Source organism: Elephantulus edwardii, unplaced genomic scaffold, assembly GCF_000299155.1.
Source record: "Elephantulus edwardii isolate Elephantulus edwardi_28Jun2011 unplaced genomic scaffold, EleEdw1.0 scaffold00266, whole genome shotgun sequence".
NCBI classification, from domain to species: Eukaryota; Metazoa; Chordata; class Mammalia; order Macroscelidea; family Macroscelididae; genus Elephantulus; species Elephantulus edwardii.
In genome coordinates, this window is record NW_006400016.1 from 1,793,950 (window position 1) to 1,806,838 (window position 12,889).

A 12,889-nucleotide genomic window follows, 5' to 3' on the forward strand; every position below is an offset into this window, starting at 1 on the left:
ACAGGAGTCCAGAACGAAGGCTGCATAGTGGAGTGGACCTGGGGGGAGGGATTGTATAACAATGAAAGAATTTTTCTTTTACTTTTCAAAGAGAAGAACGAATTGGGGTGAGGGAATGGTGGGCCGGGAGAAAAGTGCAACAATAATGAATAGAAATCCTGAGTTTCTATAAACTTTCATTGAAATTAATAATAATTTTTAAAAAGTAAAAAAAAAGAATGACATGCTCCTTGAGAGTCAAGGGAAGAGGAGCCAGACATCATCCACTGAGCACACGGGGTGCTCTGAGACTGAAAAATGGGAGATGCGATGTAGCCAACAAAGAGAGAGGAAAGAGCTCACCTTTTTTGAAGCTTGACTCCCCAGAAGGCCAGCATGAAGATGGACAGGCAAGCCCCAAGCCCAACAGCTGCCCTCCTGCCTATGGTTTCAGGACTGTCTAGTGGAGAAAGGAAGGATTTCAGCAGATCAAACAAGAGTTAGTTTTGCCTAAAGGTATTCTTGATTTCTTTGGCCATCCAGCTGCTGTCCTTGCCTGCACTTCTCCCCCATGAAGACAGCCCTTCTCTGCTGGAGCTGCCATTAGGAGGAAAGGGCTGGCCAGCTCTTTCTCATGAGGTGCTGCTGCTTTGAGATGAACACACAGAGCTCATTCTCCTAATAACGAATGCAACCATTTCAGACAGAGCACTATTTGGTAATACTCTCAGCACTTCAAATACACCTGTCCTTTGACCCAGAAATCCCACATAGGAGTTCACCCTGCCTCTATCACGTGGGCGTGCCCACAATAAAAGACTGCCGGGATCCTTGAAGAGAGGAGTGTTAGGTGTTGTCAAGTAGGAACCGAACCCTCGGGGCGAGGGGGGTGGGGGTGGGTGGGAGAGGGGGGGGTTCAGAGGCAGAAATCTCAGGTTGCCCTCCTTTCTCTCAAGGAGCAGCTAGTGGGTTCTAACTGAATGTCTTAGGGTTGGCAGCAAAGTTCATTACCACTGAGTCACCAGAGCTCCTACAGGGCCTTGTACTTGTGCGCTGTCAAGTCAGAACTGACCCATAGCTAACCCTCTGTACTGGAGGAGTTTTCCCTTCTTTTTCTCAAGGAACAGCTGGTAGAAATGAACTGCGTCCTTTGGGATTGCAACGCAGCTTCTTACCACTAGGCCATCAGAGCTCTCTTACAGGGCACTAGACAAATATGAAACTCATACAATGGAGTATATAGTGCAGCCATTGCAGAAAGAAGCTTGACTGAAAGGTTTCTAGAAAGTCTAGAGACACGTGTTTTTACACCAAGGACTTGTTTCAAATAACCACTCAAGAAGTTTTGCTTTCATCTCCAGCTCTGCAGGTGGTAATCCCCTAATTTTATAGCAAAGACTCCAATCATTCATCTACAAATGGGTCATCCATAGAAATAAGTTCAATACCCCTCACCCTTATGTTTCCAGACTCTCTAGAGACCCTGAAAATGTGTGGATGCAGGACATTGTCCAGACAATATTATTTTCTGGCAAAAGAAGAAGAAAAGCCTGAGACAGAGTGAGTTCTCCCATCCTGAGTGTAACAAAGCAGAGTATGTGCAGATTTGTGCATGTATGTTACGTTTGTGCAGATATCTTTTTAAGGAGATAGAAAAGCTGTTAGCTGTGGATGTGTCTCTTGCAAGAGAACAAGAGTTCTCAGGCATCAAGAGTAAGAGGGATCTGTCTTGCTATTATTTGCTTTTTGTGATTTTATTTATTTTACTATGCACTTATATTTTTTTAAAACCACAAAAATCTTAAAAGATTAAAAAAAAAAGCAAAATGCTAAAGGTAACCCAGAGGGGGAGTGAGGAAACCCAAAACATGCTAGGAGCTTGAGATTTGGGAAGGTGGGGCCAGCTTGGGAGGGCTTTCTAAAGGATGAATCAGGAGGGAAGGAAAGGGGACAATCGTTAAGAGGGATAAGGTGTGCGGCTGTGGCCAGGGCTTTTCTTTGCGTGGATGGGCTGGGCTGGGTCTACAGAAACTGGAGACAGAGAAAGAGAAGACAGTACAAGGAGATTTGGGAGGCATAGCCGGGGGTGAGGGAAGCCACAGAAGCAGAAGGGCCAGAGAAGAGCATAAGAGGAAGCGGGAAGAGGTCTTACAGTAGACAGTGAGGGTGCTGGGGGTTGAGTCACCCAGACCCAGCATGTTGACTCCCCGGCACCGATAGGCACCCGAGTGCTGGACCTTTGCAGACTCCAATCTCAGCGTCTGGCCAATGTGTTGGAGCTGTTGGTTGTTCTGGTCAAACCAGATGTACTGGAAGATAGGAGGATTGGCGTCGCTCTCACATGTCAGGAATACCTTCTTTCCTTCCATCACTCTGCTGTTTGGGGCAATGGACACCCGTAGCCACCTGGGTGCATCTGTAAGAGAAAGCCAGAGAAATCAGGATGCAGGTTCCCAGGTTCCCAGACACCCGCTCTTCTCTGTCGTGAGCCTCCAGCTCAAGTCACTCACAAAGCACTTGGAGCATCCAGGCCTCAGATGTGGTCTGTCCCATGGAGTTGTTGACCGAGCAGCTGTAATAACCAGCATCTTCAGGGGAGATGGAGCCAAACTTCAGTTCCTTTCCTTCCTTCAGAAGGCTTCCATTTTTCTTCCAGAAGTAGTGGACATCTTTAGGGTGGCTGCCTGAGAACTCACACCAAAGGAGGACCTCCTCTCCAGAGCGAATCTCAGCGCTGGGCCTGATCTTCTTTACCTTGACGCCTCTGGGGGCATCTAGAGAGCAAAGGCCTCAGGCTGATGACCACTCTCTTCTCTCCCATCTTCCTGCCTCCAAGGTCACTGCTCCCCTCAGCCCTGAGGCCCGGCTCTCTTCAGTGGATTCTCTGGGAAAACTCTGGTCTCCTAACCCTCACATTCTCATATCCTAAAGGGGCTACCTCCTCCCAGGTCCCCCGCCCGGGTTACTCACAATGTACTTCCAGGGAGAGAGAGGGAGACTTCGTACACTGGAAGTTACAGGCTTGACAGGAGACTGGCCTGACATTCCAGGGAACTTTTTGAATGGTCAGAACCTCAGGGAATGACTTATTCTTGGAGGCTTGGGGCTCCCATTCATATCTGGAAACTTTAGGGTTACTGGAATTATAGTTACAGACCAGGGTCACATCATCTCCTTCTCGAATTGGTGTGGGATTCTTAATCGACAAGGTCACTCCCTTGGGGAGATCTGGAAAAACAAATAGAAAACTATGTGAAGATGAGCCAGGTGTCCGTAACACTTGTTTCTTCCCGTTTCCTCTCTCTCCTCAACCTGTCTCCTTCAGTGAGGCCTCTCCTAAGTTAATAAAAGCAAAACTAGTGGTCCCCCCTCACACAGGTATGAAAACAGGAGACCTTAACCTTCTAACCATTTGACTTGAGTTGAGGCAGAATGGTGCAGTGGTTAAGAGAAGAGCTCTGATGTCAGCATGCTAGGCCCTGCCATTTAGAGCTGTGGGCCTTTGTTTCCTCTTAAGAGCACCTAACTCATGAAACTGTTTTAAGGATAAAATGAGATGATGAACTTAGACTAGCATGTGGCACATAGCAAATAATCTAGCAAAACCTGCTGCTGCTGTAACCGCACATCCTATTATCTAGATATCCATGGCGTGGGTATTCCTATCAGTGTTCAGACTATGACATCTTAGAATCTGAGGATAAAACTTGTGAATTCTCTTTGTCTACGGCTAAACTCGGTACCAAGCAAGAGTCACTACATTAAAGAAGATCCAACGCTAGTAAGGAGGTATTTCATCTCACTAGTAAGGAGGTATTTCATCCCACTTCTCTCTAGACTTCAAGATTCCTGCTAGGACTCAGTTATTGCTTAACGATGCTAAACTTGTGTCTCCTTCGTGGGTCTATGCATCTAGTCATTTATTCATTCAGTGAATATCTATCGAACATTTACAGTTTTAACTGCTGACAGTACAACTTTGAAAAAAAAACAAGCCCCTGTCCCAGGATGTCAGTCAGAGACCCTGAGTTCTTACTTGCCACCTATCTATGTCCTTAGGAAAAAGACATCATGTTGAGAAAGGTGGAGGATCAGAGAAAGAGAGGAAGGACCTCAACAAGATGGATTGATGCAGTGACAGTAACAATGGGCTTGTGCATCTCAGAGAGGCTGAGGATACTTCAGGACAGGGCAAGGTTTAGATCTGTTGGTCATAGGGTGGCTCTGAATCATAACCGACTTGACGGCACCGACAACAGCAATGCCTCTATACTACCAGACACCAGCATCTCCAAACCCACTTCTATCCTTTCTCCGTAGGACCCGCACGCACTATAACCACTCACACTGTACATCCAGCTCAGCTTTCTGCCCAACCTGTCCAGCACCAATACTGTTTTCTGCCAAGCAGGAATAACTCCCAGAATGGCTGGGGAGGATCTTTGGAATCTGGAAAGTCTCTTCTGTCTTTCCCAGAACTGTTCTCCCGTTGTGAGACCATGTGTAGTTTGTCGGAGGAGGATTAGCTGATGATACGCAAGTCAGGATCACCAAATTTCCCTCTCTAGCTGGCAAGGGGGAAATTTGAACACGGGAAGGTTCTGGAGCAACTGAAAGAAACCACAGAGGTAGCATTAGGGGAGTGAGGAGAGTCCTCTGACCTGCAAGCCTCACTGCTCACCTGCCGAGAACCTGGACCCCCCTCTCCCCTTGTGCCTCCCCAGCGACTCCTTGCCTGCCCCCTCCCGAGCTCCAAGAAGGCTCACACAGCACTTGGAGGGACACGTCTTCTGAATCTCCTTGGCCCAGATCATTTGAGACCTGGCAGCGGTACTTTCCACTATCATTCTTGGTCACCCTAGACAGAATTAGCATGTCCGTCTCCTGATTTTCCAGGTGCTTAAAATCCTTGAACCACATGATAGTCTTCTGTTTGGGGTAGCTGCTCCGGATATGGCACGTCATGGTCACAGACTCCCCCTCTGTTACAATGGCGTCTCTGGGACTGACCTCCAGCTCCAGCTTCGGAACGTCTGTGGGGACAGAGGGCCGTGAGGGGAATTCTCTGAGGTGGGAAGTGGTAAGAAGGGGTACATTCTGCCTGAGCAGTGGCCCACACATGTACACATGGGTGTGCAGTCACTCCACGTCACCCTGTCTACAAGCCTGGCCTGGGGCAAACCGCCAGATGACTGTCAAAACCTCCCCGCTCTGCCAGTCTGTGCTTTCTGTCTGCCCACCAACAGCCAGCAGGTTTCCTTAGCATGTCCGTCAAACCTTGTCTCTTTCTGTTCAAACTCCTCCAATGGATTCCCCGCTTAGAAGAAGATCCGGGACCCTTACTACAGTAATAATACTACTCTAGCTTCCCCAGCGCAACCCCAGACTTCCTTCCTCAGCTCTTGATTCCTGGGATGCTTTAGCTCATCAAACCAAGATAGCGCTACCTCAGGACCTTTGTCCCTTGTTCTTTTATCTTCCGGAAATGTTTCTCTCTCAAACACCAAACTGCCTCAGTTTCTCCCCTTCACTCATTCTCCTTCAAATGTTCATCTTCCTCAGAGAGGTCTCTGTCCATCACTTCCTCTCTCTGTGTTGTAATTTTCTTCTTAGTATAATCACCTGACTACCACTATATCTCGTATGCCACGGGAGGAACATGCCTATTTTTCTCCTGAGGAGGAGCTGGTGGATTTGAACTACCTGTAGTGCAGCTCCTTCCCACTAAGCCACCAGAGCTCCCTTGACATCGACAGGTATGCAATAAATGTTTACTGAGTGAGTAAAGGAGGCATAACTGTAAATAACAATGAGAAGATTTTCCCTGCACGGGAGAAAAGCAAACTTAACTAGATAATTCCAAAATGGTGGTGTGGGGTAGGGGTGGATTAAATAATGTTATTCTGTCAGACCAACACAGGTGCTGGAACGAACCTGCTTCCTAAACCACTGGGGCTGACAACAAGGGTGGTGGACCAGGGTGCACTGCCTGGCCATCTGCAGTGCGGTAGCCACTGGTCACAGTCTGGGCTGGGACACAGGTGACAAGGACCTCTTCCTTCCCCTGGGAGAACTGGGGAGACTCACGCTTCACATCCAGCCGCACCGTTTCCTGTGACAATATCTGCTGCGTGATGAGGTCTCTGAGCTGGCAGGTCACGTTCTTCCCGTGGTCTGACCACTGTGGCTGGAACGTGAGCTTGCTCTTTGTGAAGGCAGTCTTGGGGTCCAGGGACTCCGAGTTGACAGCTGGCTTCTCCAGGGACCACTGTAATTGGACCGGGTACCCGGGGCAGGTGAAATTCAGTAAGCAGGTCAGAGTGACTTCCTGGGATTCTCGGATTTCCTGAGGGAGCTGAATGTGAGGTGGAAAAGGTCGTTCTGCAAAAGAATAGGGGGCTCGCTATAGTCTGGAAGACCAAGGATCAGATAAGTATTTGCTCTGCACTTTCTGCTCCAAGTAGCCCCCCCCAGGAACCTCTCTGGTCAACTCCCTTCTATTGCATTTCTGTCTTTCTCTGCTTTGAGATAACTCTCTGAAAACCCTAAATACTAAAGCTTCATAAATAAACAATACCAAACCCACTGTCACTGAGTCAATTCAGACTCTAGCAACCCTCCAATGAGTCCCTGGAGCTGTAAATTTTTCTGGGATGAGAATGTCCATCTTTCTTTCTCCCCCCCCCCCCATCTTTCTTTCAAAGAGCGCATAGTGGATTTGAACAAAGGATCTTTCAGTTGGCAGCCCATGAACCGCATTATGCCACCAGGGCTTCTTAGGAAATGTATTTCATAGTTACTTCATTCTCACAGCCCAATACTTGTATACTTAAATGTCCTCAAAGGAACTTTGGTGGTGCAGAACTTTGGTGGCTGCTAACTCAAAGTTTAGGGGTTTGAATCTACCGGGCACCCATGAAGGAAAAATAAGCAGTCTCCTCCTGAGAAGATTCATGGTCTCGGAAACCTGATGGAGGGACACAATGGCTGTGGATAAACACCCTCCCAATGGCTCCCGCAGGATACCAGAGTGAAGTTTGTCAGTTTTGTTCAGGCTTTGACTTGAAACATTTCTTAGCTTAAATGACAAACTTGGCTTTGCTCAATGGCCACAACATTGGTGGCTCACAAGCCCAGCATTCCTGTAGTGGAACAGGCCTGTGCGGTCGCAGGTCTTCCCCGGTCTGCACCATCTTCGGGCTGCAGGGCCTGATTGCTCCTGTCGCTCAGACACAGGACTGCTTAGATCCAACCACTGAAGAAAGGGAGTTTGAACTGAAGTGACCAGGCTGCCAGAGACAGAGGCCTCAGACACATGTGTTCAATAGGTCATGTCCTATGCAGGCGCCATGAAGCCCATACCAGGGCTCTGGTGGCCTCGTGACAAGGAGCTGCTCTCTGTTTAAACCTACCAGCTGCTCCTTGGGAGAATAATGGACACTCTCTTCCCATGTGATTTTCCTCTGAAAATCACTGGTGGGTCCCTTACAACTTGATGGTGCAGAACAGCTAACTAGAAATAGAATTAACATCTTTGGGAATATTTAATTTTTAAAAAAAAAAAGTAAATTTCCAATACTGAATATCCCACGACAAATATTTGAGCAAGTGCAGGCATGGTGTTCCTTAGAGACGAGGATGGGGATAGATCATCTCACACACTGAGCATGCCCTGAGGAGAGCCCAGTCCTCAGGAAAAGACATTGTGTTTGGAAACATGAAGGGTGAGAGGAAGAGAAGACCTTCAACAATGGCTTGAGACAGTAACTAACAGCTCAAGTGTATCCGAGATAATGAGGATGGCACTGGATTAGGGCAAGGTTCAGGTCTGTTGTCCATAGGATCACTGTGAGTCATAGTCGACTCGATGGCACCTAAAAGCAGCAATAACTTGAAAAACTAGTTAGGGACCTAGGTTCCTGTGTGCCTGCATGGGTAGGGACTGAAAGGCAGTGCAAGTGTCACTGCTCCTGGGTGCCAGACCTCATTGCTCACTTGACCTCCACAAACATGTTGGATCATTGCCTCTGCTACAAGAATTTTGGATATCCCTCATTTCCCTTCACACTCGGCTGTGACAGAGGTCAGCCTTCCCCCAGACTCTTACCAGAGATGTTGAGTTTTATTTTCTCCATCCATCTGTCACCACTTGTTTCCATCCTCAGTCCCAGCAGACCACTGTCGTTGACGTACGCTGGCTGGATGCGCAGGCTGCAGTTGTTTTGAAGGTTGCCCAGGAATTGTACCCTCTCCACGTGAGAAGAAGTCTTTGTGGTGGACTGGTGGAGGATGGTCCCATGAAAATGCTTTGTGGTGTTATTATACTCATAATGGTGGTACACAGTTAAGATTTCCAGGGACTTCGAGCCATCTCGGATTGTGTAAAGGCAGGGAATCCAGATACAAGCCCCCTCCCAGCTGTAGAGGGTTTGGGGGTGTTGAATATTCCATTTCGTTGAGACAGAGAAAGCCAAGTATCCTGGAACCCATCACAATGATCAAAAAGCATTATTGTAGGGTTTTCAGAGAAATAAAGGATGTCCTCTGAGGATGGGGGAAATAAAGGGAGATAGGGAGAGAGAACAAAACCAAAAAGAAGTGCGGGCAGTTCCCAGGAGCTTAGCCAATTAATTGCATATGCCCCCCTCCCCCAGTGCTATGCAAACATGCCTTCACTTAGAAATGATTGGACGAACCCTACTCAAAACTAATCCTTCATCACAGTCCCCTTCATTTTCTGCCTGTTCAGGTTTTAAATCATTTCTAAGACTCCAGGTTGTTTGTCACACTGCTGTCAGATTGGTCCTAACTCATAGCAACTCTTCCCTCTGGGGAGCCAGGACTGTAAATCTTTCTTCCACAGGGTGGCTTGTGGATCTGAACTGCCAACCTTTGGGTAGCAGCCCAATACATTACTCAATGTACCCAATACATCAATAGGGCCTCCTTTCCTCGCACTGAAGTACCATATGCACTCACTTTGACTTGCCTATGAATTTGACTTAAGGATAGACTTTAGATCCTGCTCATAATCCAGAGAGTGACTATAAATATGGGAACTGCCTGTCCATCCCCCACCCCCTGAAAGAAAAGTACATTTTCTTTGCCCGTGGTATTTCCTCTTCATCCCACTGCCATCCCCAAACCCAAGTCCTTACCAAGGAGCAGGACCGAGATGCTGAAGATACTCATGGTTCGTGTCTAGGCGGGAGCCTGAACCAGGAAGAGTTTGTCTTTGAGCCATATGGTTGCCTTTTCTTCCAAGATGGTGTTTCTTGCCCTGCCCCCCACTGAACTCTGACCCTCCCCAATCCCAGGGAGACAATATCTAGTGGGATTTTTTTCTATGTGGGAGGTGTTTTCTGGATATGCTGTACTCTCTCTGTCCTGAGAACCATGCTTCCCTCTCTTTCCCGTCACCCAGTCCAAGACTAAGTCATTCTTCCATCCACTCATCCATCCACTCAATCCTCCACCTGTCCACCCATGCACCCAGCCAGCCACTTATCCACTCATCCATCGATCCACCCATCTACCATTTTTAGAAAAAAGAAAAAAAATCTTTACCCTTCTAAGGGAGCTCTGGTGGCCTATTGGCAAGAAGCTGCACTGCAAACCCAGAGTCATGTGGTTTGAATCCACCAGATGCTCTGCTGGAGAAGGGGGGACAATCTCCTCCTGTACCACTCAGATCTGATTTAATGGTACACTGTGGTATATTCGCACAATGGAATACTATGCTGCATTAAAAAACAAGGAACTCATGCAATATTATTCAAAATGGTTGACTCTGGAGAACATTATGCTGAGTGAAATATCCCAGTCACAAAAGGACAAATATTACATGATGCCACTGTTGTAGAATGGGACTGTCCTTGGGGTTGGGGAGAGACTGAGTAAGATGGGTTCAATAATGTATACTGCACTGAAACAGAGGAGGGAGAAAACTGTTTAAAAGAGATATATAACTAGGTATTTCTGTCATCACAGGAGACTAGAGCGAGGGCTACATGGTGGAGGGGACCTGGGGGAGGGTTTGTAAAACAATGAAAGAATCTTTTCTTTTACTTTTCCATAATTTCTGGACTCATGTACTTATAACTTGTTAGTCAAATTTGTGTCTTCTAGGTTGCAACACCCCCATGATACATCTTCAAGGATATGAACATGTACGGCCAAGCACAATCAATAAGAGTGCATCTAAATTCCAAAATCAATCTCCATAATAGTCTATGTGCTTCCTACTGCCAAAGGGGCCCTTTAGAGTAGTGAGAGAAGATCTTCACCCTGAAACCCACAGTGTCCCTTGTCAGCAGGAAGTAGCTAAGAGAATACGCCATCCCCTTTTCCTTATGACTCAGGGTGAAGTCTCTCTCAGGGAGGAGTGATAGGGAATGGCAAAGGACACACTGACAAAGAAGATTAATCAGAACTGGCTTTGACAAGCACTGTGGCATTTGGACAAGAACAAACTGGGAGGAGGGTAGAGAGAATAGTGCAACAATGAATGAATGGAAACCCAAAATCTCTGTAAATGTTTATGAAAATTAATAAAATATAGAAAAAAAATCTTTACCCTTCTCTCAGGCTTTTAGTGAGACCACACCACTAAGAACCTCAAATGCCAGGTCCTGGGTAACTTTGACGCTCCCCTTGGGGATACCCAGTAAAGACATAGAAATGAGTTGAGCGAAGAGTTAATACACAAAGGCCAAATGTGGTCAAAATTTGATTTTAAAGATCAATAAAGAAATAGTAATAATAAAGTAAGGTTTTGGAGAGCATCTGGAAGGATTTAGAAGATTATAGTGCAAGGGTCCACCTCAAATGTCCTCAGGGGCTGGACAGGAAATGTCAACAACTACAAAAGACAGTGTCAAGCCTTGTCTAGAGACAGTGGCTGTCTCAGTTCCGTTCAATTGTTGCCAAGTGGAAACATTCACCACTGCCCAGTCTCTTAGGAGCACTAAGAAGCCAGATTTCCATGTGAAACATCCTGCTTTAAACAAAATAAGCAAAACCACTGTGCTGCCAAACAAAATCATCTGGAGAAACCAAGGGTGCTGAGTGACAACTCCTGCCTCACGGAGCTGATGGGCTTGCCCTCCACTTTCTTAGTTTGCTAAAAACTCAAACCCACTGGTGCTGAGTCATTTCAGACTCCGAGTGGGACAGAGTAGGACCTCCTGTGAGTTGGAATTGACTCCACCGAAACAGGCAGCAAGTCTTTTCTCTCACAGTGCATCTAGTGGCTTTGACTCACTGAAGGCGTGTTTGAATCCCTCCATCACCAAGACTCCTTTTAAAACTTTTGCATAGCATTAAATTTACATAGAGTTAAATTTAAGTCCCAATTTACATGGTTGTGCTTTCTGTGCGAGTCCCCTGGGAGCTAACAGGATGTGCCACCAGAGTGTGTCTCCTGTCCCAGCACAGACTCATGCCCCTCCCACCAGCCTGCCAACTTTTCCCATGCATCAGTGCCCCCCTCTTCGCTGTTGATCTCCTTGCCTCCAGTCTCCGTGGCTTGTGTCAAGGACGGTTGGTTACCCAGAGCCAGGAGTGATTGCTAAAAGCAGGAAGTGGGTTCTGGCTCCCAGGCATATGGGCTGGACTGGCCAGCACTGGGCATGCATTAGCAGTGAGGGTCTGAAGCTGAGGAAATTTTCTCAGGCAGAGCTGACACTACTTCTGCAGGAGCTAACAGTGTTACACACAAGAGATCCATTTGAGAAAAGCAAATTGAAAAAGTTAAATTGAGTTCTAAATGTAGGACTTCTCAAATCATTAATAAGCTTGTGTGAGCAACATCAGTTTCCAAAGATGGGGCCAACACAGAGCACCACTACAAAACTTAGCAGAGCAATGCTCTGACGATGTCCTTGAGGGGAGGGGGGGGGTCTCCTCAAGGATTTCAACAACAGTATGTAACAAAGACTAGATCCTATATCTTGTGACAAGCACTCCCCCTCTACCAATACCCACCTGCCACGATCTCATCAGGGTCTGGTCCAAGGACTCCAGAATAAGTAGAATGGCTGCGCTCAGAACTGGGTTGTATACTCACGCTGAGAGCTTCCAGACAGCATGTAGAGAGTAAGAAGTCAGGCCCAGGCCTAGGAAGTAAAGAGTTATAGATATAGGGTGGCAGGTGAAGGCTAAGAATGACAGTCATTAAACAAGAAGGCTCAGGGCAAGGCCACTGCTGTCCATTCACACCAGTAGCCTTCAGACTTGAAAAGGATCTCCCCCCCTTTTTTTTTCTTTTGGCCCCACTATCCAGAGACACTGGTGGCCTAGTGGTAAAAAGCTGCAGTGTCAACTCAAAGGCATGCAGGTCAAATCTACCAGCTGCTCTGAGAGAGAAAGACGAGCAATTTCCTCCCATGCCGTTCACTGCCCCCGAAAACCCACTAAGGGTCAATTCTGACTCAACAGTACATAACATAACATCCAGAGACTCCCAGAGTTATTAGATCTAGACCACCAACCATTTGTTAGAAGATTTGCCTTGCCTGGAGAGAGGGACACAGAAGGGGTCCTGCTGTAACACAGGTCAAAGAGAAGAGAGGTCAGCACTCTATTTCCAGCCCCAAGAACAGTGCCCAGGACAAGGCAGCTGCTCCACACACTTATTGAATGCCAAAGTGATCACACTGTTGGGGTCTGGTCAGGGGTGTTTTTACCTGTTAATTGGTGTCTTTCCTCTTCAGGGGCTCTTACAACATTTGAGAGGAAAAGGGGAAGTGCAGTGAAGCCTCTAGGGCCTGATTTCCCTCTCCCCTTGGCCACACCCACATCTTCTCTGTGATCCTGGGGTTACACGAGAAGCATCATGATTTAGAGAGTGGGGGACACAAAAGATAATGGCAGGGACATAACCTTGGAATCAGATGGGAAGGAACGCTAG

General features: G+C 47.2%; 1 protein-coding gene across 1 annotated transcript in view; it reads right to left on the reverse strand.

The window, feature by feature from the left end:
- CD22 (CD22 molecule) overlaps positions 1–9,171 on the reverse strand; it is an 11,566-nt gene extending 2,395 nt beyond the window's left edge. The window contains exons 1-9 of the mRNA XM_006899729.1: positions 9,138–9,171; positions 8,087–8,458; positions 6,067–6,360; positions 4,746–5,012; positions 4,326–4,589; positions 2,950–3,207; positions 2,490–2,753; positions 2,132–2,395; positions 343–439 (exon numbers count right to left, since the gene is read on the reverse strand). Of these exons, the coding sequence (XP_006899791.1) occupies positions 343–439; positions 2,132–2,395; positions 2,490–2,753; positions 2,950–3,207; positions 4,326–4,589; positions 4,746–5,012; positions 6,067–6,360; positions 8,087–8,458; positions 9,138–9,171 (2,114 nt within the window). The remainder of the gene's footprint in view (positions 1–342; positions 440–2,131; positions 2,396–2,489; positions 2,754–2,949; positions 3,208–4,325; positions 4,590–4,745; positions 5,013–6,066; positions 6,361–8,086; positions 8,459–9,137) is intronic.
- Positions 9,172–12,889: the final 3,718 nt, after the last annotated feature.